The 26565-nt window shown below is 39.0% G+C and overlaps 1 protein-coding gene across 1 annotated transcript in view; it reads right to left on the bottom strand.

The window, feature by feature from the left end:
• Nucleotides 1-3833: 3833 nt before the first annotated feature.
• ipo11 (importin 11) overlaps nucleotides 3834-26565 on the bottom strand; it is a 261649-nt gene continuing 238917 nt past the window's right edge. Inside the window, exon 30 of the mRNA XM_041787347.1 lies at nucleotides 3834-7396. Within this exon, the coding sequence (XP_041643281.1) occupies nucleotides 7232-7396 (165 nt within the window). The 3' untranslated portion in view covers nucleotides 3834-7231. The remainder of the gene's footprint in view (nucleotides 7397-26565) is intronic.

The raw sequence follows: 26565 nt of genomic DNA, 5'->3' as shown, positions 1-26565 counted from the left end.
GGCTCGATAGAAAGATATCCATGACTTTGACAAAGGGGAAAGATTGTGTGTTTGAAGTTTGAGTGATCAATACAGCTGATTATTGGTCATTGAACTGTGGAGGGGGAAATAGAGATGTCAGGAGGGGAGACAACAGGCAACTGTGAAACAAATTAGACATGTACATCTGTTAAACATGAGAGGATGAATAGGATCAAACAGTGCTGCGAAAAAATGCAAATATTTTCAACCGTAGCAGTGGGGACGCCACAGACTTCCAGTATGTCTTTCATAAGGCAACTGCAATTGGCGCAGTTATATATTACATAGTATATTGGCAATAAAAAGATTACACACTCTTATAACTTACAGTAACAGTGTCCAAACATTCATCACTGAGGGCCACAGAAAAATATAAGAATAACAGGGCCAGATATATACCTTCCCATAGGTGTAATAAAGCTAGTAAAAACAAAGTGATGTAGCTTAAAATGTGTTTCTGGAGGTTTTCCTGAGTTTATATTTCAGTGCATGTTAAATATTTGATTGACGTTTTTTAAATTATTAACTGATTTTGTTTTCATAACTTATTTTTAGGCTTTTTATGCCTTTATTACCTCCATGTGTTTTTTTCATATGGAGTTTGAACATCTCCTAGTTATAGTACAGTAGTTAACTCTCAGGTTGTGGTGATTTTTATGAGACAGACTCAAAGCCCATGAGTTGCTCTGCCCTACTCCTCCTGTAATTTGTTGTCCTCAATAAAGTTTTTTTTTGTTTTGTTTTGTTTTGTTGAAGAAAACCAATATACCAAATGGTTTCTTCAACGGTATACTCCCAGTTTTCTTTAGCTGCACAGTTCTGACCTAATGAGAGAGAAAAACATTGAAAGAGTGACGCTAAATCCCGCAACTCTGGTCTGTGCGGCGTAGCAGTTTCTTGCAATACACAGTGGGACAAATAGACATGTTACGAAAAGTCAAATAACTTCTGAACTATAAATCTTAGCCACTTACCTTTGTCCCCTCTTGAAGCCCTCCGTTTTGCCATTTTAATGACCCCAGCCATGCCTTTGTAGCCCTCACAGGCGCTTCTCTAGCGAGCCTGCAACTTTTGTGACTATCTGGGGCATTTAAAGATTAAATCCACACCAGTAACTCCAAAATTGAATGTCTTTATATCAATTTTCAATTTTCATCCACAGCAGTCGCTAAAATATTGTCAGCATGGTTTTGCGTTTTTTTACAGGTGGGGCTTGCTTGTGTAACAATGGCTACTGCTGCAGTGGCCTTTAGCTTGGATGTAGCTGTAGGAAAGCGGCAGTTTAATCAGAACTGGAACACATTACTTTATAAAACAAGAGCACAGAGCCATGCTGAAAACTGATGTTTATGCACATCTCCTGACCATCCTTGGCATCAAGTTTTTTTTTTCAAAGATTTGTTTTTGGGCCTTTCTTTTCATGCGTTTATTAGATGGAGGAAGAACAGTGGACAGACTCGGAAACAGGGAAGAGAGTGGGGAGAGACATGCGATGAAGGGGCACAGGCTGGAGTCGAACACGGGCTGCCCGTGTACACAGGTAGCGCCTTAAACAACTCAACCATCTGCGCCCCCATTTGGCATCAATTTTATTCACGAAGAAGCTTCGCCATTAACAATCTATGGCAGCAGTAGTCTGTCAGCTCAAGAGTTGCGCATGCATAGAACATCATCTCGTCTTGTCGCTCTGATTGGCCCATCATGGATGTGACAGAATGCTCCTCCACACTTTCTATGGGAACTTTCCCACATGAATGTGAAATGTATTAATGCAATGGATATTTGAAACAGTCTGTCTGGCATTTCAGGTTAATGCTCTGTCTACAGCGCTGTGGATACCTTGTTCGGGGGAGTAGGCGGAGCTACTCCCCTCCACTTTTAGGCATTTAGCAGGAATCCTAGATAGTTTGATGTCAGCCGTATACTATGTTTTAATCTAGGCTGGTTATATGAAAAAGGAGCACCAGATTCTACGATAAGTGCCCTGTATTTTGTATATCAGACCTTAAGATAGAGTAAAACTTGTGGCAAATAATTAGAATTTGTTCTATTCTTGCCAACATTATCCTTCTGCCTTAACTCACCAGGACATTATGAATCAAGATGGTTGTCAAAATGTTTATCATTTATGTTATTGTCTTAATTAGTCTGGAAAATGAGCAGGCCACTAAATTGTACTTGTCAAAATGTTTGTTTACAGAATGAAAACTGAAGAAGCACTGCCGTGTTGCGAAGTATATGAAGTTGTTATTATGTATTAATATTTAGCATTAGCAGCAAACACTTTTGTTTTGTCCTTGAATGTTCATTAATATGATACTGGAATAAGATAATTACCATTTATATGAAGTTTAATGTGCTTGGGATAAACAGGGAGATGGATGGATGGTTAAATTGCTGCTGTGTTATGATAATAATGTAGGAGACAGAAACTAATCAAATAAAGGACACATGTTAGAGCATTTCTCCAGCTCTCCTCTCTCATGCACTCTATAAGATAATTAACACAAAGCCTGGCCGCTCGTCCACCTGCAGGTCTTATCTCTCTCTACCCTGGTATGAAGTGTAATGGGAGTGAGGATGAAAGAGAGGGAGAAAAAAAGATGAATGACTGGGTTCCTTGAATTAATAGTGCCTGGGGTACAGAAAAGGCAGGGTGGAAGGTGAAGATGGGTGTAGAATCCTAAATCCATCATTTAGCACTTTATAATCCAGTCACGTGACCAGTTTGTGGTAGTGCATTTATTCTCCAGCACTTAAAGACATATGGGTCGATGCTGACCACCTGCTTGTATTCTTTTCCTCTGGCAACAAAGAAAAACAAAACTTAAGTGAGAAGTTGTCAGTCTTTGGGAAATTGCAGTAGATTTATTTGCTCTGCCTGTTACAGCACATGATGTATGGCTAACAGAACACTGTGGGCTGAGCACAGTGGGTCTGATTCTTGTTGCTGGTCACAGCCTTCTCTCTCTCCTCTCGTTCCTGGCTGCTCCTTTATAAAAGTTCATAATCCTCACCTTCAACATTCCCTCACTTTCTGCTGCAACTTTTGCCATCTGCTGACTGAAGCATGAGCAGAATTTAAAGAGCGACTGTATGGAAAAAATCCATGTGTTACTTTTCCTTCTCTTAGATTAGTCTCATAGTGGTCTATGTTTAAACATCCATGAAAAACACAAAACTCATAATGTAGGTTTCTATTTAATTCAATTCTCTTTAGAAAAGACCAGGGTTCAACCAGTTATATGAGAAGTTTAAACTGAGTCTAGTTTGAACCCTGAATTCCCATGTCATACACAAAGCAGACGTTCAGCCGGCTGCATCCTGTATGTAGAACAAGACGTTTCAGAGATTTAATTTTTGGTAATGTGAAAGTATATTTAAAAAGTGTTGCTTACTCAGTAGGTAACGCAGTAACCTAACGAGTTATTGTTATGTAAAAGTATTGCATACTTTTGTTGAAGCCAGGATTTTTTTTCTTTTTTCTTTAAGTTGCTAACTTGCATTGGTTATTTCGTCATTTTTTCCCCCTAAATTAGCTGATGTACAGCAAAAATCAGCCCTATCTGCAGAAATGTGTAGCTTGGCTTTCCTGCCAGCATTCCAACTGGTTTTTACAAAAACATGCATTTACAATGTTGTGCAGGCCATGTCTTTGTATCGAACATAGCTGATCCCAACAGCATTATGGTTGTTGACAGTCAACAGAATAGGAAGCACAATATGAACCAGTACCAAAGACTCACGTGGTGTTCACAGTTTCATTCATTTAAACCCAGCAAAAAAACACAAGCAATATTTTGTTTGATAACTGCATTTTATTGAAGGCTTTGGAAAAGCAAACAACATTATTTCCCTATAAAACACAACCAAACATATGTCCAGGAAACATCTCTCTCTCTGTTGTGTTTTTCAACTTCATATTTACCATCATCAGAAAGCAATTACAGAAATCATCTACTGTTAAACTACTTAAGAAATGGACAAAAGAGTAAAAAGGTCTTGAGTTTTAAGGATAGGTAAGGCTGAAAGCATAAGGCCGTAATTCTGACTGCTACTCATCTCGATCACAGTGTCAAAGGAGCTAGTGTCAGGAGAGAAAGAAAATATATTAAATCCAGTAAGTAACAGAAGAATTGATTAAAGGAGGCCTGGGGGACGAAAAGTTCATCACGTTCTTTTCTCTGTTTCAGTCACACTAAACAGTGGTGTATTTTAGTTACTTCTGTGTAAAACAGATCCACATTTCAATGTCGTAAAGTTATTTTGGGGCTTTCTTCTGGCGCTGATGGCCTAGCAGTTAGGTCGCGCCCAATGTACAGAGCCTGTTGTCCTTCCCTGGGGTGGTCCTGGTTCAAATCTAACTTTTGCCTCCTTTCCTGCATGTTATTCTCCACTCTCTCCACCTGATTTCAACTCTGTCCACTGTCTTTTCTAAATAAAGATTATAAAAGCCCAAAAGTTACTAACCCCCCCCTCAAAAACTTTCTTTACTGTCTAGGTTTGTCAGTGTCTCAATAACCAACTCTTGTGTATAAACTTACAAGGAACACATAGCAAAAATGCAAATCTTAGCAAGTGAAAAATACCTCATTACATGCTACATTCGCCTTACAAGTCCAGGTTAATATCAGATCTCAAGATATAAAAAGGAAAAAAAGGGCAACAATTCTTTTTGTAGTAAAAATATCGGTTAAAGAGGCAAGATTTTTGTGCCCTTAGATGAGTTCCTCTACTCTGATCTTAACTAAAACTGGAGTCAGACGGCACCTTCTTGGCATAATTATTGCCTGGTCTGACAGTCATGGGGGTTTTGGATTCTTGGACCCTTCGGCATGGAAAAATCTCTTTCCAAATTGTGCAGTGTTTCATAATGAACGACAATCAAGAACACCTGTGAGACACCACACAACTTCCAGACAAAAAGTCGACTATGGTTGATAAAATCAGTGATACTGACTAGAAGTCACAAATGTAAACAAACCAAATGGCAATGTGAAATTAGAGTAATAAAGCTGGTGTTTGAAGATGTGATTGTGAAACGGAGGAAAAATTTGATAATCTCTTGTTAACATTATCCCTCCCTTTACGATGCCACATAGTGGGACGACAATGACGGACTGAAGGTGAGAGAAATATTAGTGAGTAATACCAACCAGTGAGTATCTATTATCTTAGCATATCATTCATCATAGCATCTGGATAGGCAAAAAAATACAGTATAGTACAGTAAATACAGCATGTTTGTTTACAGTTTTCTTTCCTCGTGCCTAACTCAGCCCTAGTCCTTTGAAAGCCATCATATCAGTAGCAATGACTGATTGTGTCGTTCCATGTATTCTTCATGTCTGTCAGTCACACCACGGCCCAAATTTATGGCTGTGATTGCCTAATCTGACATGATGACCACTGTGACAGGCAAAAAAAAATGTGTAGTCCGACCTTGGCTTTAGTAACGACAACTTTAGGACATTTCTGAATCAGAGGATAGTGGCTCACGTATGCCATCATGAGCTCCCCATCTTACTCATTGCCTGTGTTTTATAGACTTTCTTGATCTTTCTGACAATAGCTCAGAAAAAACTGCCCCTGACTAAAAGAGCAAAATGAAAATTTGTCTTTAAAGTGGCTGTCAAATTATTCTTCTGATGTCTGATTAAAAAGATAAGCCACAGTAGGCACGACACGTTTGCCTTATAAGAACGTAGAATGTGTCAGTAGTTGTAGTGGAAACTGAGCTCGTATAACTAACCCTATAACTATGTTAAAAAAAAGATTCTGGTTAGAATAGTTTACGGGGCACTTCAAACGGTAATGGTGCAGCTGTTTGTAAGGAGCCGCAAGACCTTCAGCTACACGTCCATCTGTTTAAAGTTAGAGGCATTTTCAAAAGTCTACTCCAGAATCAAAACAGGTGACTTTGCTGTTAAATCTTGAACTTGACTTAAATGGACTTGTTAAGAGAATGTGGCTTGAAAAAGTCCAACGAGATATCTTTGACTTAACATAAGAGAGATTTTAGTTTTTGCAGTGTCTTAGATCTTCTCTTAAAAAAAACCAAAGCTTAATCGCTACCTCTAAGAACTATCAATGACTAGTGAAATGAGGAAAAACTGGCAGGACACTACACAAAACACTATGTATCTTGACTCAAAGTAACACTTTCGTACAATGTGACTTCTTCATTAGCCAGTTTGGTTACAAATGAACAAACCCATTCAAATAAAAGTCGCTGTAGAGATAACATAATTCTGTTACATTTGCAGTCAGTTGTAGAGACACATCAAGACACAAGATACAGCAAGAATGAAACAATTAATTAATCCTGCTGCACCGCTCCAAAGGCCTTCTACCAGCGTGTTAAAGATGTGAGAAAATGTACCACTGAGAAAAAACATGTGAAACTGGTTTTGGTTTTAAAGTGCTCGGACACACTATCAATTAGCAGCAGTATGTATTTACATAGAAATGTGGTTCAGCACTCTCGCAATAAAAATAAGCCTTTTGAAAGTGGAGAGAAAAATTCCCTTGAAAGTAAAATAATAAAGAGAGGGAATCACTTTCTCGTCTTCTCAGTAGTTTCTTCAGCTTGACCTCTGGTTATGACTTTCTTAATGGAAGAGATTTAACGTAAAGTAAAAACAAACTAAAAAGTCAAATACAGTCATGCAGAATATCATCCATACTTTACATACATACAAAATTACATTTTCTTTTTTCTCTTTTAAGAATAGATTCTGTAAACACTGCTTTAGGTCCTTTAGGTACGCTTCGTCCACGTTTCTGCTACAATCTGGTAGAAATTAGTCCAAGGCTCCAGCTCTGGCTCTTCCTCCACGCTCCTAAGCTTGCTCAACTTTGAAACCATCCATCCCATACCACCTTGAAACCACAGAAAGAGAAGAAACTAGAGGAATTAAGTGGAAGCTCTGGTGTGGTGATGTTTCTCGGTGGGTGTTAGACATTTATAAGTACCCACATAAACCACATGTTGATTAAAAAAAGATGTAAAGGAGTCAGGATCGTAGAGAAATGGGCGAGTGGAGTTAGCTAGGGACAGTCAACAAGGCTAGAATATAGATAAGGCATAGCATGAGCAGAGGTTGGGAAGGTTTAGATGTGGGGTCCACACGTTAGGCAGATCCTTTCCAGTACACTTTGAAAATGTGGGGTAGCATCTGATGTCAGTAACAGGGAGCGCAGACGGGATTCAGAGGCCTTGCAGGAACTCTTGGAGCTGCCTGACGAGCTCTGTGTCCACCGTCTCCATCAGTGCCCCAAAGCCCTGGTCCCCCAACAGAGCCTGCTGCGCCTTTAGCTTCTCATAGACGTACTGCTGCAGGGAAACGCTGTGCACCGGGTCCTCTAGGGCCAACTGTCAAGGGACATGAAAGAAAATGGAAAATTACAGTTAGGATGCCGCCTGAGGAAGTGTCTCCAACAAAGAACATCGCTCACAAAGATATTAAATTTACTAACAGAGGATGAACTGCTCGATTTCTTTCTCACGCACTGTTAGACTTTTAATACCTTCACAAAATATCAAACCAAAGGGCATTTCACTCATCGGTGATGCTGCAAAATGAATTCCTGATAAAAAAAGAAGGGCTCCTTGTAAAATGCAACCATTATTTTTTCTTAAGTCTTTTTCTTTTTGAAGAGAAAGCAAATATGCTCACAGGAATGAAAGATTTGATCCTTCTTGGATAGGTAGGCCAAGTCTGGATTAAAAGGATTTTTTTCTCTCATTGTTAATAGATTGAAGCTTTGGGTTGGCCTAACTGGTGTGGGCTTTCAAAAAATTCTTCAGACATTTTATTTTTGATTTTGTAGGTGATCATAGACCAGTTCATGTGCTCTCTCTTCACAGCCAGGACACAAAGCCCAGACTTTCCCACAGCCACAACTTTCTATTTGGGCGAGGAGTTTTTTTCTCAAGTCACAGTCATAATATTCAGAGTAATGCTTGTTTGGCTAACCTGCAGACATTACACCCTGTTGTTGATGGATAATGTAGAAAATGTAGAAAACACAAACCTAGGCCCCCTGTACTGCAAGTTGAAGTTATGAACTCATAAATCTAGGTAGAGGTAAACATCTTTATCCCTCTATATAGAGGGCTTTATCTGAGCAGCAGTTCAGAGACAATTTTATTAAACTGATTGCAACATTATTTCCACTTTAACTTCATTTATCCCCTTGTTTGTCTAAAAAAAACAAAACAAAAAAAAACACAGGTTAACGTCCCTGTAAAGCGATAAAAAAAATCTTTTGTTGTATGACAGGCCACTGTGTTATAAACCGCCAAGGCAAATTTCATTCATGACAAACATCTCTAAGTTTATCAAATTAAACTTCCAAATAATGAAAAATTAGACACAAAAATCTGCTCCAGGATAGTGTGGGCGTGTCAGTTAAATGAGCTGAAGCCCCGCCCACTCATGAGAAATCTCATATTCTCAATCTTATATTTTTGAAAAATGCTTCTGATCAGCACACAGGCCTGCCTGGCTCTGTGCCAGATCAGAGAGATCAAAGGTGGGGATTAAATTTACTGTTTTCTGGTACATATCTTTCCGTTATGACACTTCTAATGACCTGTATGCCACCATGGCTGATAGATATGTGAAATTTACAGCACAATGAAAAAACACACCATGTAGCTGACTGTTGGTTTTCAGTAAAGGCAGTGACATCAGATAACAACAGACTGTACTGAGATGAACCATCCAGGGATTCTATATCATTATAGTATTAGGGTGGCGGGATAATTCCCATCAAGACTGACTATGTCATGGGCTCAGATATCTGCCCCGCTCAAATAAAACAAAGCCAGGGAAGAGGAGAATAACCAGCCACAGTGGCAGGTAGACAAAAAAGTACAACTCCGGCCCTGAACTATACCCATCATCTTTTTGTTGTTGGTTTAACTGAGGGTCCCTTGGCAGCTGAATGTACATACTGTGCATTTAAGTAGCAGACTATGATGACCTCACTAACTAAAATACTGTTGCAAAAACTTATGTTTCACATGGTGTTGCAAATCAGTGTTATTGCAGTGCTACCCCTCATACCTTCTTGTCTCTTAAGACTTAACAGCTAAAAGTATCTGCTGGTAGTCCACAAACAGCAATTAAATTGTATGTTAAGTGTGACAAAGCATTATGATTACCTGACACCTACAGCCTACACTCTTAATCGACAGCTTGGGAATAATAACACTGACATTGAGAGGTGAACAATCAACTATAAGATGAGGCTGAATGCTGTATATTTGAAATTATCTCCATTCATTGACTTGAAAGCATGGACACAAGAAGCTGAACAAAGTTGGAAAGTTATCTATCACTGATGCAAAACAGCCAACAAAACACTCTGCCAAGGTAAAACCTAGTGCCCATGTTGATCCATCCAAAACTTAAAAAATCTGAAAAGATGTAATACTTCTAAAAAAAAAAAAAAAAGTGGGCTTTCATTACAAAGAGGAGTCTGCAACACTTTAAATATCACACGTATCTGTCTTTTTTTCTCCAAAGCATGTGACTGTCAGAAGACCATGTGAGCATAACACAGTAAATAAGGAGAACAGGGAACTGAGATTGTCCACAGATCAAACACTAAAGTCATCCCTCTCTTCAACCAACAAAAAGCCAAAATATTGTAAAACTTTCATGAGGTTCTTTGTTACTGGATTCACACAAAATAGCACGGACATAAGGCCATAGTGACATATTTGAGGAATGTTGTCACACTGTTTCAAACTTGGAACCTTTAGTGTGAAAATGTGTCAAAAGTGAAGGACAGATAAAATTATTCCTCAAATTTTTTGGGGGGAGAGATCACAGTGACTTCAACCTATAACCATCAAATTTTTATGAATTTCTCTTTGAGTCCTGAGGAAAGTGTGTGCAAAACTGAAAAAGTTCCAGTGGGAAAAAGTTTGGTATTGTGCAACGGCTGTCATCAATATGAAGTCTTCAAAAATGTACAGCAAAAGGACATACTTAAGTAGTCACGCCCTCACAGTGTTTAAGATTCTCTTCCATCAGCACTAAAGTGAAGGAAAATTCAGCTCACACCCATAAATATTTCAAACTTTGAGGTATTGTAGAACAAACACAACACTTGCACTGGGGAAAAATGATTGAGTGTACGCAACTGCTGCCAATTATCTACAGTACACAGAAGACAGGAGTGGAAAATATGTTTTGACAAAAGAGCACAAAAAAAGAGAGAGGGAAAAGTTGGAAGGCTGACTTGAGTTGACACATTCCCTTGGGCAAGCACAGTCATTTTTTTTTTCTATTAAGTGAAGCAAAAGACGATCACTAGAGCACAGAAAAGTTTTAACACCTGCTGCTGTTTTTGAAATAAATTAGATGTGTATACAACTATACTGATAACTATTGGAAAAAGAGCAGAAAGCCTTTCTTTTATCAATACTTTAAAATGCATGTCACAGGTAATATACATGAAATTTTTAGTAAATGTATTAATCCCTGAAATGTCATGCTTACACTTTTCTCAAACATGAAAAACACAAAGGCCATGAATCATACTTTGTCTCTTAACTCATCTCCCCCACTGTCAATCATTTTTGCAGTTTTTCTTGTCTATTATCCCACTGTCAGCTTCTTTTTTGACTGATTAACCTTATTTCTCGTTTCCCTCATTAATGCCATAAGCACCATTCAATGAGTCGCTGAAGGCAAGGAGAGTTATAAAGTAATGATGCAGTGAGTCAAATTGTCAGGTAATCTGTTATGAGAGCTGTGTTTTTACTTTTATATCAAATTGAATATACTTTACTAATCAAAGCATTTAGGAACAACGGCAACTCAGTCACGAAGTGGAAGACCACGTAAAATCCCAGAGAGGGGTACACGACTGCTAAGGTGCATGAAAGTTGCCAACGCTCTGCTGAATCCATCGCTGAAGAGTTTAAAACCTCCACTAACATGATTATCAACACAAAAACGGTGCAGTGGGAGCTTCATGGAATGGGATTTCATCACAAAGCAGCTGCATGTAAACCTCACATCATCAAGATCAATGCCAAGTGCTGCATGCAGTGGTGTTAAGCACACTGACTCTGGGACTGTGGAGCAGTGGTAAAATGTTATAACAAATCATGTCTCTCTGTTTGGCAGTCGGATTTGCTAGTCTGAGTTCAGCAGATGTCAGCAGAATGTTACCTACCTGACAGCATTATGCCAACTGTGTTTCGCTGAGGAGAGACAATGGTATGAGGCTGATCTTCACGGTTTGGGCTAGGCCCCTTATCTATAGCGAAGGCCAATTTTAATGCTTCAGCACACCAAGACATTTTGGACAGTGCTATTCTTCCTACCTTGTGGCAACCGTTTGGGGAAGGCCTTTATCTATTTCAACATGACTGTGCCCCAGTGCACAAAGCAAGGATTGTAAAGAGATGGTTTGATGAGTTTGATGTGGAAGAGCTTGACTGGCCTGCACAGAGCCCTGACCTTCACCCCATTGAGCACCTTTGGGATGAACTGGAATGGAGATTGTGAGCCAGGCCTTCTCGTCCAACATCAGTGCATGACCTCATAAATGCTTTACAGAATGAATGGGCACAAAACTGCTAACACAAGTCCCATATTCCTGTATTAGTCCCACAAGAAGAAATCCCAAATCGCACCTGTATCAATATTTTGTACCACCTCTAGTAATCTGTATGAATCAAAGTCGCTCCTAATTAGTCTCCACCATACACTCCTTAAACGCTAAATGCTTTTCAAGTGATATTTGTGAAACTGGTGTGTTTGTAAGTGGATGTGTATGCACCTGCATGCCTGCCGCTCTATTCTGTCTCGATTTTTAGCACTCGCTGCTTTGACTTCCCCACAGATTAATTATGGTTATCATGCTACATTGCTCGACCTCCCTCCTCAAACCCTTTGAAAGCTGGTCAGTTTGATGAACAAAAAACATCCTCAGTGACAAAACGTCTTTTGTAAGGTATGATACACCAACTTGACATTTGTGCTAAACCGTTCTCTCTTGAGGCACACAGTCCCACAAGAGGCCCACAAGCCTCGCTGACAAGTGTGTGGGTCTGTTGAGAAGCTGAGTGTTGTAATGATGACTCTTGGTCTGTAGCCAATCACTGGAAAGAATACTTGTCATGCTAATTAGCTCTTTGTCATTACAGTGCAATCAAACTAGTGAAGAGTGGCTGTTGGAGAGGGGCTTAATGGAAAAGCTGTCATCAAACCTGCATAATTACCTTAAGCATGAAGACCTGCAGGAATGTGAGTGGAATCATGCTGCCAACAAATCCAACCTAAGTGTATTTGCAGGCAAATATCAAGACCTTTGCAAGCATTTCTTAATCAGTATATTCCTCTCAGATATGTTATTACCAGAGAAGAACATTACATTGCGTAGATCCAATTATGTAGCAGATATTCAATTTGAGATAATTACATATTGGTAATTATACTAACAGGCAATTACAATTCTTAGTCCAATTAAAAAGGATTGCAGAAGTCATTTATTCTATTGTGTTTTCACACAAGAACATCACCTTCCTGAAATTTCAGGGTGAGCTGCATCTGTGAACGAAAACTCATTATTTTTTTGTGCCTGAATTTCTCTTGAAATTTCTCCATCTTTATCCTTAAAAAAGCGACAAGCTGATGTTTTATTTTAATATTGACCCGATGCTCTACATTTTCCTGTGTCTGACTTCCTGTCTACGTCAATCTGACAGATTTGTCCAATGACCGTCTGGGAATTTTGAGGTTTGCCTGTATTGGGAGATAACAAGGAAGTGGACAGAGTTGGAAATCATTGAGAGAGAGAGAGAGAGAGAGAGAGAGAGAGAGAGAGAGAGAGAGAGAGAGAAAGAGAGATGATGTAGGGAAAGTGGCTGCAGGTCAGGGTTCGTACAAGGAGCCTGACCTTACTGCTCAGCCTTCAGCGACTCATTGAATGAGTAAATATATTTTTCTTTGCAGGAGTAGTGTAAACCAAGTGGAAGATAAACCTTACACAACAACAGATGCAGAGAGTTAAAGTTCCTGTCAGGAACACTTTACCCTTGTAAATAAGTATACGCTTATATTTTTCATGACATTTTATACCTTTGTACTTCTTGCTTGCACTTTTCTCCTTACCTTATGCACATTTTAATTTCAGAGATGTTTTCTGTCTCTTACATTTCTTTCGTTTTTTTACTGTCCTTTCTATGTGTGTAATGGAACAGCTGAAACTCAAATTTCCTCTGGGATCAATAAAATATCAATCTAATCTAATACACTCTTATTTAATCTAGGAGTTAGGGCTGGGCGATATGGCCTGAAATGTATATCCCAATAAATTTTTGCTATATCCCGATACACAATATATATCACAATACTTTGAAATGCCCTCTAAGTGGCTGTATCATGTTTAATTCAGCCCCAAATGACACTAGTTTGGTGATTAAAATAGACTGTTCTGTTGGATTCTTAATAAAATTGTATGCAGAAATGGTAAAAATCAATATAAAGTCAAATTTAGCAGTCTTATTTAGAAAAGGACTTTATTCAAACTTTTACTAATAAATTTAAAACACCTAAATCATGAAATACTCTGTCTTTTACAGTGTATGGAAAGTTCTGAAATGTTTTCTGTGTTACATTTACTATTGCTGATTATAAATGATTATTTTCCTCATTAAGGGTGAAGCAAACCTGCACAAAACTCACCAATCCTGCATGCAGCTGATGGCCAAAACCCTGCAGCCTAGTCCACCATTCAGGCTCCAAACTGTGATTATATTAGTCTGTTATCTGTTCTGATGAACGCTGGACCAGTTTCTGACAAGTTCATAAAATGAGAGCATCTTTAGAGCTTATTCAAGAAGCTCTCCTATGTAATCATAGGGGAAAAAGCCAGTTCAACAGTGGTGATACTGAGGAGGAACATTTAAACTCCTCGTTGTCGGCCGGTTGTCTTCTCTCTGACATGTACGGCTCTGGCAGGGAGTTTTCAGCAAAATGTTTGCACCCAGGCAAATCACATACTCTGTGTGGAGTGTCTTTATGAGATTTTTAAATCCTGGCTTTATAACAAAACTGGGATCATGTCTTTAGCAACGTGTTGTGTTACTGCCGCCGTTAACTCGGCATCATCTTACAGCATATTTTAACAAATACCGCAAGAGATCGACCTCTTCCTGTTAAAGCCGAACGACTGCTGGAGGTCAGATCCAGCGCTGTTTTCTGGTTGTCCATCTTTGAACGCTGCTAACTAGCTGCTAACTCACTATGCTGCTCTGTTTACCTCCTTCCTTTTCCTGTGCTTATCTCTCCTCCGCTGATACAAAACCGCACATGTGCAGAGGAGAGTTTTCTGGAGGGGCGGGGGAGTGAGTTATCTGTTGTGAAGAGATGCATTCAGGGACAACGGGAGAAGCGAAACCCCAGTGATAAGTTCACGCTGACGGATCAAAACTTCCGCATAATTTATACTTGATGTTCGTGATGTAGTCATTTTATACATCATGTGCAGCAAAAGCCGCTATACATGGAGTATACTCAATATATTGCCCACCCCTACTAGGAGTGAAAGCTGGTTATGAAAAAGACTGAAATTAATGCTGATCCCTCAGTATGATCTTACAAAGCAAACAAGACCATCAGCGCCCAGATTAATTATTTTATGAAGGATTTTTGATGTCTGTAATTGGTGCTGGGGAATCTGTGTCATATTTCTGAATAAATCCACTGCCCTACATTAAAAAAAAGCACAAAAGCCGATAAAATAAAATCTTAAAAAAATTAGAGCAACATTTTTGTCCCCAAAACCAACACAAACAGGAAGTCCCTTTCAGAATCTTGACATCATTGGCTACAGGAGAATGTAAGTCAATGAGCTTAAAGCAGCATGTTTAAAGGCATATTTCAGATATCCAACAACAGAATGCTGAGATGAAGAGCAGTATGCTGAGGACACCTGCTGTGCTGGGACTCACTGCATAAAACAGCGCAGACACGAAACCAATAGCAAGAGCGGAAGCTATGAATGAGAACAATGAGCATGAACTGCTGTGATCCCTGAGGAAGACGAGAGATAAAGAGGAGAGGGAACAAAGGAAGCACAGGGGCATGAAGAGGTGAGGATGTGATTGGAAGGCTGAGAAGAAACATGAAAGGTTGAAAAAAAAAAGGAGGAAACAAGGAAACACAAATACGGAGGAGAAAAAAAAGATTTTTGTAGAGACTGGCATGATTACAGCGGAGTGAAGGAAAACAAGTGACGAAAACAGCATGACGTGAGACGTACGGTGTCAGCAATCACAGCTGTACCTCTAGTCAAGAACAAGGAATAGGAGAAAAAAACACAGAGGAGGGGGCTGCATGAGAGGAGGCGGTGGGAAAAAATAAGGAGATACAGTTAAAATGAAAGCCCTTATCTTAAAAACACAATCTCCGGACTGCTGCTGCCCATTTCCACGCCAATAAAGTAAAAAGACATCACGTTTGTTCCAAATGGTTCTGACACCGTGGTTTTATAATCTCCATACGCACAACAACAACAACAACACACATTAAATGCGCTCATAAACGACAGTGTGCCAACACGATAAAGCTCCAGGCAGGTACGAGATGACAGTGAAAATGTTCTCCGATTCCTCTATTTAAGGGTTTGTTTGAGAGTAAAATGAACTTTATTTCACTGCATACACTCCTGACTTCTCGCTCTTCCAAATAAAATATTCTTATTTAGGTTTCCTCATTTGCAGAAAATGGAAACTGGTGCAGAAAAAAACAGATTAAGTATTTACCAGCCTGCAAATAATGCAATAAAAACTAGTTCATATTCAAAATACTTGCAGAGTAGTGTTTCAACTTAAAAAGAGCTCAGAAATCACATCTATTGTAGTTTAGTATTGAATAAATGTGTCGAATTAGGACAGAGCATATTAATCAACATATCAGCAAAACACTAATGTTGAATTGCCAGAATAAGCACAACAGCTAAGATTCATCCATTGTAGCAGGTACTTTAATACAAAAACTATTTTGAAATGAAAGGATAGTACTTGGTGGAATAACCTTTATTTTAATTATGGCTTATAAGTTTTTTGGCATATGTTCAAATAGTCCTAAAAATTATGTGTGGTGATGTTATTCTACTAAAACCACAACAGAGTTTGTGTTTATTCATAAGATTTTTGTTCAGCTAATAATGAACCCCATTATAAGGAATCAGATGTACCTCTGCTAAGATTTAACAGACATGCCACTGCAAGACTTGCATGCACGCTGACTAGGTATGGATATGGGTACTAGCTGATTCATTGTATCAGCTCTGTAACCCACTGATGATTTGTGGCTTGTGCCATCAGTTCAATCAATCAATCTTTGTATAGCTCCGGTTCATAACCAAAATAATCTCAAGACACTTTACAAAGAGGGCAGGTCTAGCAAGAAGAGAAGAGGGACAAGAGAAACAAAAAAACACCAAATGAAAGACAAATTCTTGGCAGTTGTGACCATTAACCATTAGCAGTGACAGCTATGATTGATAAAAACCAGACGTGTTAGATAAGAGAACAATGCAGTATTAGCATTAGCAGCAAGGACGGTAATGAAATAGAGAGAACTATTGTGACCTGATGTTGATAAAGTGATGTTATTTACAATGAGGAGTTTGTACATTGTGTTGTCTTCTGAAATGAACTGGGTGCTTTTTGTGTTCCTGTTTGGGTCAATCTGCTCTGTGTGGATTAAAGTGTGCTGAAGGCAGGCTCAGCTGAATACAGGCTTCGCTTGGACTTTTCCATTACATAGAGCAGCTTGGTTCTCCTTGGTATGACTCAGTATAGTAGCCGAGAGTAGCAAGGGATCTGCTTTTCCACCACTTTTAATAGCTGGCCGTTGTTTAAACTTCAAAGCATCTTCTTCTTCTGTTGGTAAAATTTCAAAGTTTGGTGCAGTGGTTGCTACTTAAACATGTTTGCGATGTATCCCAGCATGATGATGAACCGCTGTGATGCCACTGTGCTACGCTTGGAGACAGGGTGGGCGTGCTTGCGCCCTGCTCCAGCGCAGGACCATCCTGGGTGTTCTGGGTTGAGCACTGCCCGGCACGGCCAAACTGTTAGTGGAAAAGTAAATCAGTGCGGCTTGTTTTGGGTCGGTGCAGCCAAAATTAATTTTGATAAAAGCCCCAAACGTCTCTTGATAGCAGAGCAGAGTGATACCTCTAGCATGCACCTGAGACAGTTTATGAAGCGTACCATGGAATTAGAAAGACTGAGCTAAGAGGGAGTAACATGGTTTGGAGTACGAGTCATACATGGGTTTTGTGGAATTTGGGAGTGACGTTTCAAATACAGTGATGTGAAAAATGCCACGGCATTTACACTTTTCAGGAGCTCTGATTAGTTGCTTTCTTGGTTTAAGTATCCCTGTTAAGGTTAACAACACCAAAAGAGCAACAGAGACTTTCTCAGCAAACTGTTGTTAGTATGCTTTTACTTTATAATTTGCGCTCATTACGCTCAGAGTACTTGACTTCCTGTTCCAGAAAAAAACAAAAAAAAAAAACATGTTTTTTTCTTTTTTTTTTTTTTTCAAGAAAATAATGAACTTCTGGTTGAAAATAGCACCAGCAAAAACACAAATACAAACTTCAAACAGGTAAAAAAGGGAATCAAAATAGTTGAAAAGGGATGGTTAAAAAGTTGAAATGTTCGATATCACAAGGTACCGGTCACTTTTTTCTTGTTTGTTTGTTTAGCTGAGCTGTCTGCATGAGACATTATAAAAAATGTGATGTCCTCTCCACCACTATGGGAGCAGGAAGAGGCGATGGTGAGTAGCATCCAGCTGCTGTCCTGCAATAGTAGCCCAACTACAGTGTGACTATAGTGCAAAACAGCACAAGACCTTGATCTAATTAGAATTAATGCATGCAGCCCCATTTCATACACAAATCTAGCAGAAAAAGGATAAACATATTTTCTGTTGTGCTATCTTTTTTCTAGAGTTGTCTGTTTATTGCTCTTTGAATCAGAGGCCCACACAGAGGAACACACAGTTTTATTCAGAAGTAGCTCAGTATCACCACTGTTGAATTGGGAAATCTAGGATTAGCCAGCAGCCATGTATTCACTGATTATCAATTAACAGAATAAACACAAGTTGGCCTATTAAGAATTTATTTTTTAATCTCCTGACCTTTTATTTCCATCCCTCTTTTCATTTGTTTTCTCTCTACAGGCGGCTGCTCTGTTCAGTAGAAAAGAATCAGAGGACACTAACAACATATAAGTCAAGCAGGGGATTGCTAACTGGAGTCAATGATGCAATAACCTCCACTTTTCCAGGCTTTATCTCATAAGGCACGGTGCCTCACTTCTAACTGCAGACACACACACATAAAGTACACGAGTGTGTGTGTGCGTGAACATGACTTCAGTGTGATGTAATCAGCTGCAGGGCAGTGTGAAGCTCTGAAGAGTAAACTCACAACTGTATTGTGTGTGGGGTTGCTGACAGCACGGGGTTCAGAGGATTACACTGTGGGCAGATGTTAATTACATCAGCTAATTTATGACACATTCATCCACAGAGCCTCGCCAGCTGGTCGCCCTCGGCAATGCTGACTAGACTTGTGAACGGCTCTCAAGTGGTCAAAATGGACTCAAAGCATGAGACTGTTCCAGACTCATAATGCCCAGGGATAATTTTTAGACCACGCCTGGATCTGGATCATTCAACCCTTGGACTCAAAGAGACTGATTTATCTGAGAGAGTCACATGAAGCAGTTGTTAATGGGCGCTGCAGGGGGCAAATGATGACTCAATCAGCACCATGGGCAGGACTAACGTGATTGTCAAGCTTCAGCAAGTCTTCTCCAGCTGTGTGTGTTGAAACCAAGAGGGAGTCAAAACAACAATAGTGAGTGCTAAAGAGGAGAAATGCTTTGTTCTACAGATGTATTTTTGGACTGTATGACTGTATTCAAACAGAACACTGGATAGAGCAGCAAACATGGCAGAGAGAGTATGGGACACATGGAGGAAAGGAGCCACAGATCAAACTTGAACTTGCCTTGAAACCAGACCACATGCCTGGAGGACTATAGCCACTGTATATGGAGCACAACTGAACCACTAGGCCATGAGAAACAACCTAAAAAAAATGCTTTTTAATACAGAGTACATGCTTCCAGTGTTTTTCTCTCAGTTTCACTTTAATGCACCATCAGTTTAAAACTCAAAGCTCCTGTGAAGATGATTCAGTTTGGTCGATTTTGTCCACTCCTGTAGACTATGGCTGTCATAGTCACAGGCAGTGTTACTATTAGGGGCCTAAAAGTCTTGCCCCAAAGGACCTGAAGGTATAGCAATTATAGATGTACTTTAAACATGAGTTGTATACATAGCTAAAACTACTTTCACAATTAAAATGTGTATTCTGATTTAAGGATGGACAATATTGTTGGCATGATATTGGTTTTGCAAACCTGCATCTGCTCAAACACATAGAGCTCACAACTGAGACCCGACCTGCTACCCACAATGTCCTCATTTAATACCAGGATCTGCCCCGGCCTGTACATTTTAGAGCACGGCCCAGCCTGACCCATGATAAAACACAATGTATAGGCTTCATCCAGGCACCCATTATTCAGGGTTTTTTAAGCTGCTTTGTAATCGATGTCTTAACAACAAGGACGGGGCTGTGTGTTCCCTGATATTCACAAGCTTGAGCTCGTTGCGCACGCAGATGAGCAGTGGTAAATAAGCCTACCATAGTGCCTTTTCTTTCACACACGCATACATAAATAAACATACTTCTGTTAAAATGACGGCCATCTTGTATGGTAGGATGTAACCAAAGACTGTAAGAGAACACAACTCAAAACTTAAAACGTAGCAATGCATCATAAAGGATGCAGTCAGTAAGTGTCAAAGAACAGCAGTTGTAGGCTTTATTTGTGGCATATAACCACTTATGTTAGTCTGTAACAGACCCTGGACTAGTTCATGAAAACACAGAAAGCTTTGAGCACTTTTAATAAACAATTGAAGCTGGGCTCCTCTACTACTATAAATCCCCATGTAAGCACCAGCATCAGAAGGGTCTTTGCCCCTTTCTGCTTTCATATCGAGAGGCTTTTTAAAGCACAGGGAAGTTTAGGAGGCATGCAACTTTTCTTCTGCCTGTGTTTTGTTGTACCTGCCTCTTTGTTTTTTGGTAGCTAGCTCTTAGCCTACAGTTGCAAGCAATATCACCACCTGGATTGGGGAATGGATATCATGTGGAGGCTGTGTTTGCCTTTTTTCTACCTAAGGGTTTATGTGTTGTGCAAGTGTGATGAGTACAAATACCATTACACCCATAGTTCAGATGCTGTTAAATTGGACCTAACTTTTGGGTCAAGTGTACTCAGATCCAGGCTAGGTTCCTTAATGTGAACCCAACCTCACACAGATTGGAACCTAACTTCCAATCACCTTGTTGACACCTACTCTGCGGCAGGGATGATGGGCATATTAGAATAACTCAATGGAAATGATAAATCTTCACCCTCATTGGTCTGGTTTGCTATAGTAGGTCACATGAAAGCATCAGTATCATATTCAGTCTGTTTTATTACCTTTAAAATGCCTTAATATGAGCTTTTAGATGGAAATGAAGTGTACAGAGTCAACAGTTCAGTCTAATATCAGATGATTCCAGTCTGAGTTAAGTTGTTGACAGTCAGGAGATAAAATCCAACAATGTGCAGTTCAGAAGAACTCTAATCCTTTGTTCTCCTCCGCTCTCTGCCTGTCACTCTCATTACAATCAGTTTGAACCTTTTTGATGATTACAGCTAGCATCCAACATCACAGAGAATGTGTGTGGGAAAATGAAAATAAGACAAACAAGGCGTCAAGTGTCTGCTGTGATGTGCTCTGAGTGACAGTAGCAATTATTTTAAGATCCTGAAGTGCGGTTCACCTCCAGTTCCACCCCCATTCCTCCACCTACCATGTTATCACGATTTCCCCTGTAATTTAGTATGTAAATTAGAAAGACAACTCATTTTGTTGGATGTTGATTTGTTTGACTGGTGGAACAAGCATGAATGTATCTTCTCGTGTTATATTTAGCTGTTTTTGCACCTTTAATCACAGTCTTCCTGTCTGTCAGTGGATTTGCTTTATTGTTACTTGGTCATTTCTTTCTGGACTCTTTAGACAAAATAATGTGTTTGTTGAACTTCCTCAGGTCTGTTATGATCCTCAGGCTTTTTGATGATAATTTCACCCTTGGTATGGTGCAGTCTCTTTATTTTGTCAGTGGAAACCATCACCTGCATGGTCTGAGGGGTTTAGCGTGAGTGCCAATGCCATTCCTTCTCTGGGTGAAGTCACCGGCTGTTGTCAAGGAGTCTTCCCTAGTTTTCATCTTTCTACAGTGATCCACCAATCATCTGCCTCCTGTCCCCTGAAACTTGTCTCCAAGACAGTCAGTGGGGAAAATCGACAGTTGGCTGTGATTACTGAAGCTGAACTACTGTCTCGAGGCCCAAAACAATTCAGCCTGACCCTACCAGGACCAAAGCACAATTTTCCAAGCCCATCCCATTGACTGTATTTATGGGCCTGATCATGATTTAAACCCAACATATTTTCAGAAGTTGGCTTGTATAATAAAGTTTTCACTACAATTCAGGGTCCTTTTAATGACAGAAACCTGTTCAGATGTGCCTTAAATGAGCATAACACTGAAGCCTGTATTACAGACTTTGCCTATTGAGTGTTAATGATAAACAGAGCACTGAGGATGAGGAGCAGATGTACAGAAATCACTGTATAAACACAGAGCTTTTTGGGGAGCATCAGTCTATAAACAGATGGTTCTTCATTCATTTCTTTGGTAAACTGAGTTGCATTAAAACACATGATCAATTGAAATCTTTACTTCTTTTTACTACTTCTGTGCATAATCGCACACTGCACTCTCTCTCTCTCCCTCACTCCTTTCTCTACTGCGCTGTTTCACTGTGTGCTTCCAGAGTGGAAAAGGCTGGCAGTGCCACTTTTTAACAGCTTTTCTCCCCCTTATTATATCAAAAACAAATTCAAGAAACAAGTGATAATGTTTGGTAAATAAGTGGGATGTGAGTGAACCAAAAGTGGGTCATGAAGCCATTTTTAGTGGGTTGTAAATGTGTGCTTGTAACTAAAATATGTGTCAAAAAATTCTATGTGCTTTGATTTTGAAGGATACATCTCATTGCTTTTTTCCATCATATATTTTGTTCCATCTCAAGTCTAACTCTTTGGTTATGATTGTATATTGATGAAACTTGGGTTGCAGTTTGTCATCAAAGGGGTAGTGGTGGGTCTTGATGCTACACTAGTTGAGAACTACTGGTCCAGAGGCTGTGACAGGATATACTCACATACACACCACAGAATGTATTACTTTAGCTGACTAGTCTAAGGCCAAACGCTATAATACTTTGCATTTAATTGGATGGGAAATTTTACACCTAAGGACATAGCTTGTAAATAAACAGATTGGAGTGTAGTTTTTTTTTAAAGACATCTTAATTCAGGAAACATGAGCAGAGCTGGGTAGTGCCTCTCTTATTATAATTTGTGCTTTCGGACTGCACCATGGAAAGCTGATTTGCAGTTATGATAAGACAAAAAAAAAAAAAAAAAAATCTAGGGAAGTGGGTCCTGACCAATTTCCCCTTATTAGTTTTATTATTAAAGAGCTGAGGCACCCAAAGACACACATGAAAAAAAGGTGTACATTGCTGTAAAAAACAAAAAAAGTAGCCCTATACATCAGGGGTCATCTTAGCAAGTGCTTTGGGGCTGGACTTTCAAATAAACGTGAATAAAAAAATTTAAGAGCTTTTAAGGCATTAGCAGTGAGATCAGTCCCTAATGCCTATACTTCAGCTAGCTACAAGGAGACATTTGAAATATTTTAGCTACATATTTCTGGGGCTTCCATGTTTTCCTTCACCAGGTTTAACTCCAATGTACTGCTTCCTGATTGCTTAGAAACTTGTGCAGGAAGCAGGGATGTTGATTGATTCTCAGGCAGGAAAATTGCACTCTCCAAGAGACTTAAGAGCAAGGTTGATGTAGAAAAATGCATTCCTGATTAATCAGGAATGGACTTGTAAGTATGTGTTCATCATGCATATTTATAAATGAAGGCTAACAGGTGGATTCCTGAAAAAATTGAAATAAATGAATAAATAAATCAATTAATTCATGAATTAAAAACAACACCACCAACAAAAATGGTTCAAGCATCAAGTCATACCTGATAAAACTGTTGCAATGTTGATCTTTTTGGAGCTGATTCTCAAAAAAACTGAAAACCACTTTTTCCCTCCTCACTTTTTTCTGAATTTAATCACATTTAAGCAGTTAGATTGGCAGGTTTGGGGGGCTGATTTGGCCTCCAGGCCACCAGTTGATGATCACTGATATACATACATTTTTTTTTTTTTAACCAAAATACTGTTTTATTAACTTTTTCATGAGCCATACATTTGGTTCCAGCAAAATTACGTCAACAAATCACGATGCAGAACACAATTCAAATTGTGTCATTCAGATGACAGAGTCCAAGAATGATGCTGTCCATGGTTTTTATTCATGTTAGATAAATCTACTTACCTCTTCAACATACAAGTCAATTTATCAATACTCTAATTAAATGACACTGTAGCCTATGACAGCTGCTCCTGTAACACATGGTTACCATAGTTATCAAAGTGTCTGTGCTGTTATTTCACCAGTATTACTAAACACAGAGACATGATCAAGAGTGGATTTCCTTTCATTATCCAGGGGCAGGAGGTGGGTCTTATTAATTAACTCTCTCAGAGAGCCAATGCAAGGTTAATATGGTGCATGTGAGGGTTTCCACACATGCATTTGCAAATGCTTCACTTTACACTAAATATATATCCGTTTGAAGTGAAGTCATATTCTATTTAGGGGGAAAGGCTGCAAAGCAATAACTTCAAAGGGCATCTATTTGATTTCTTGTGCCGACGATTAAAAACATAAGAGCTGTAAAGACGAAGATGCTGCACAAAGAAAGCTTGGACACTTACACCCTTAACATTGAAATTAGTTTTATTCTTGTCTTTGAGGTGTTTACTGTTGTAAAATTATTTCTGATCTTTTAAATTCTGTTGAATTTATGGCCAAAACATCTGTCTGTGAATGTTTGCTTGATACCAAGTGTTTTGATCTTGTTCAATTTTATCAATATCTGGTGCTTTTTTCAAATTACGCAATTATATCATATCATTCTCATAAAACATGATACAGTGTATTCATGTTTATTAAATCATCGCTGTGACTTTGGCTGCTCATATTTTGTCATGATAGTTGGTTTACTGAGCTGCTGCCTGTCTTGGCCAGGAGAAGTTTTAATTTCAGAGAGCATTTTTTCTGGTTTAGTAAGGGTTAAATGGAAAAATGAGCATGAGCATTATCCTGCATGTTTGAAGTCTTGCATTTTAGCTTTGTTGGTCATAAATTTAAAAAGAAAGTGTGCAGGGAACACTTAGGATCTCTTAATCATCTTATCTTTATCGATTTAAATCAGGGCAACCATTAATCAGGCAGCTACTAGACCTCAGCCAGTTAGAGAGCATTTATCAACATCAATTAATTTACTTCCATAAATTTAATCAATTTATTTCCTCCTGCTAATGCACACAATCTCTCTGAGTCACTTTTCTTTTTTATAAGAGCAGCAGTCACAGTATTCCCACAAGAAATGATCATGAGAAAGTCCTGTACCGGCATGCCCACCTGAATATGACAGCGGAATATGACTATACGGTAAGGTGTAGGAGATTTTGTGAATTTAATGTCTAAGTCTTTCTTTTTTTTTTTTTTTGCAATAATCAGTCTTTTCAGGATTTTGCAGGTCTATTTTGTGATTGTTATAGCCTGTAATGCCTGATTTTTCCACAGATTTTTGAGAAAGCTGCAATGAAAATTGTGACATTTTTAAGCCTTGTATTTTTAATGACACTGTAGGAAATACTTAAGTTGTAAAAAGTGTATTGTTTAGTGCCTTACTAAAAAGTGATGAATCTGTATTTTTGAAGTGAAATCACATGACAGGAATGGGCAACTTGCAGCCTGAAGGCCACATGCAGCCTCGACTTCCTGCAACGTGTTTACAGGAGAAAAACATGACATTATCCTCACTGAAGGATTTCAACCTGAGTTGCCAAAGAAAACATAAACGGACCAGTGGATTAATGAATAAATACAAACCCAACATGCACACAAACAAAAGGGCTTGAAAATATAAAATATTTCTATAGTAATTCTTCAATACTGGTACACATTTTTTTCTTCACAAAATCTAAATGGATATGATTGGCTGCAATCGTTTCCGTAGCTAAATTTCATGGAACATTAATAAACACATTTGAAAACAAACAAAAGTTTCACTGAAACAGTACCTTACGTTGGCTTTAGTTCTGTGTTTTGCTCATTAAACTAAGCATCACTGTTTACATTTGAACTAAAATATTAATATGTCGGTTGCTTAACCTGTAAGGACTTAGAGTTGGAAGCTGGAAAATCTCCAGTTTGACAAAAGCCTGGCACACACTACAAGATAACTGTGCCAATTTTTGGCCTGATTCCCCCCTTCCGATCAAAGTCAGCACAGGCCTGGTTATCAGATGGATCTAAAGATTATCTTGACAGATTTTCCTGTGGTGTGAGGTGTGTGGAGAATTAGCATTCCCTCTCAGATCTGCATGGAAGATGTTCAAAAATCATGTATGTGGGGGGGACACTGAGGACAGCTGAGCAGGCACAATCAAACTGAGAAGGGAGGAAGCTGAACTGAAATCCCTGCCATGATACATGTAGCAGGTAGCTAACAGCTAGACACATCTATCTTGCTTGCTCTAAAGCTGCATTTGACTGGAGGATTTTGAGCTTTGAGAGTGGAGACTGTGGATTTCAGAGAACAGAATCTGTGAGTGTGCTATGTTGGTATTCATGTTGCACAGCAAGAATGAAGTGGTAAAGTCTGTCATTATACACTACAAATTTCAGTCCTTTTGGACACACTTTAAGGTTTGAGGATGACCCAGGAAACAAACTTTGTTTATTTGTTTGGTCTGTTAGTTCAGCCTGAAACTCCACTAATTTAATAGTATATATGGACAAAATTAACAGTCCATATATGCTGAAATACACAGGCAAAATATTGGATGAAAACATCGGCAGACATTTTGATATCTCCCAATACGATATCTGTCTTTTAAGCTAATATCTGCCGATATCAATAGCAGACCGATAATATCGTGTACCCCTACCTTTTAAAACACTTCAAATATGTTTGATTGGCATTGAGTTATCAAGGTTTAAAGTGGCTAGAACATAGACAAATGGTCTTTTGGTTGAATTTGTGGAAAAGTTGCGGTGATTGGACAAACTGCAAGACTGCAGAGAAGTTGCAGGAGTTGGATAAGTTTGTGTTATCAATGAAGTTTGTGAAATGACCTAG

This window comes from Cheilinus undulatus, linkage group 5 (genome assembly GCF_018320785.1).
Source record: "Cheilinus undulatus linkage group 5, ASM1832078v1, whole genome shotgun sequence".
Taxonomy (NCBI): Eukaryota; Metazoa; Chordata; class Actinopteri; order Labriformes; family Labridae; genus Cheilinus; species Cheilinus undulatus.
The sequence above is the reverse complement of the archived record's forward strand: the minus strand, read 5'-3'. Positions and strand labels throughout refer to the sequence as shown.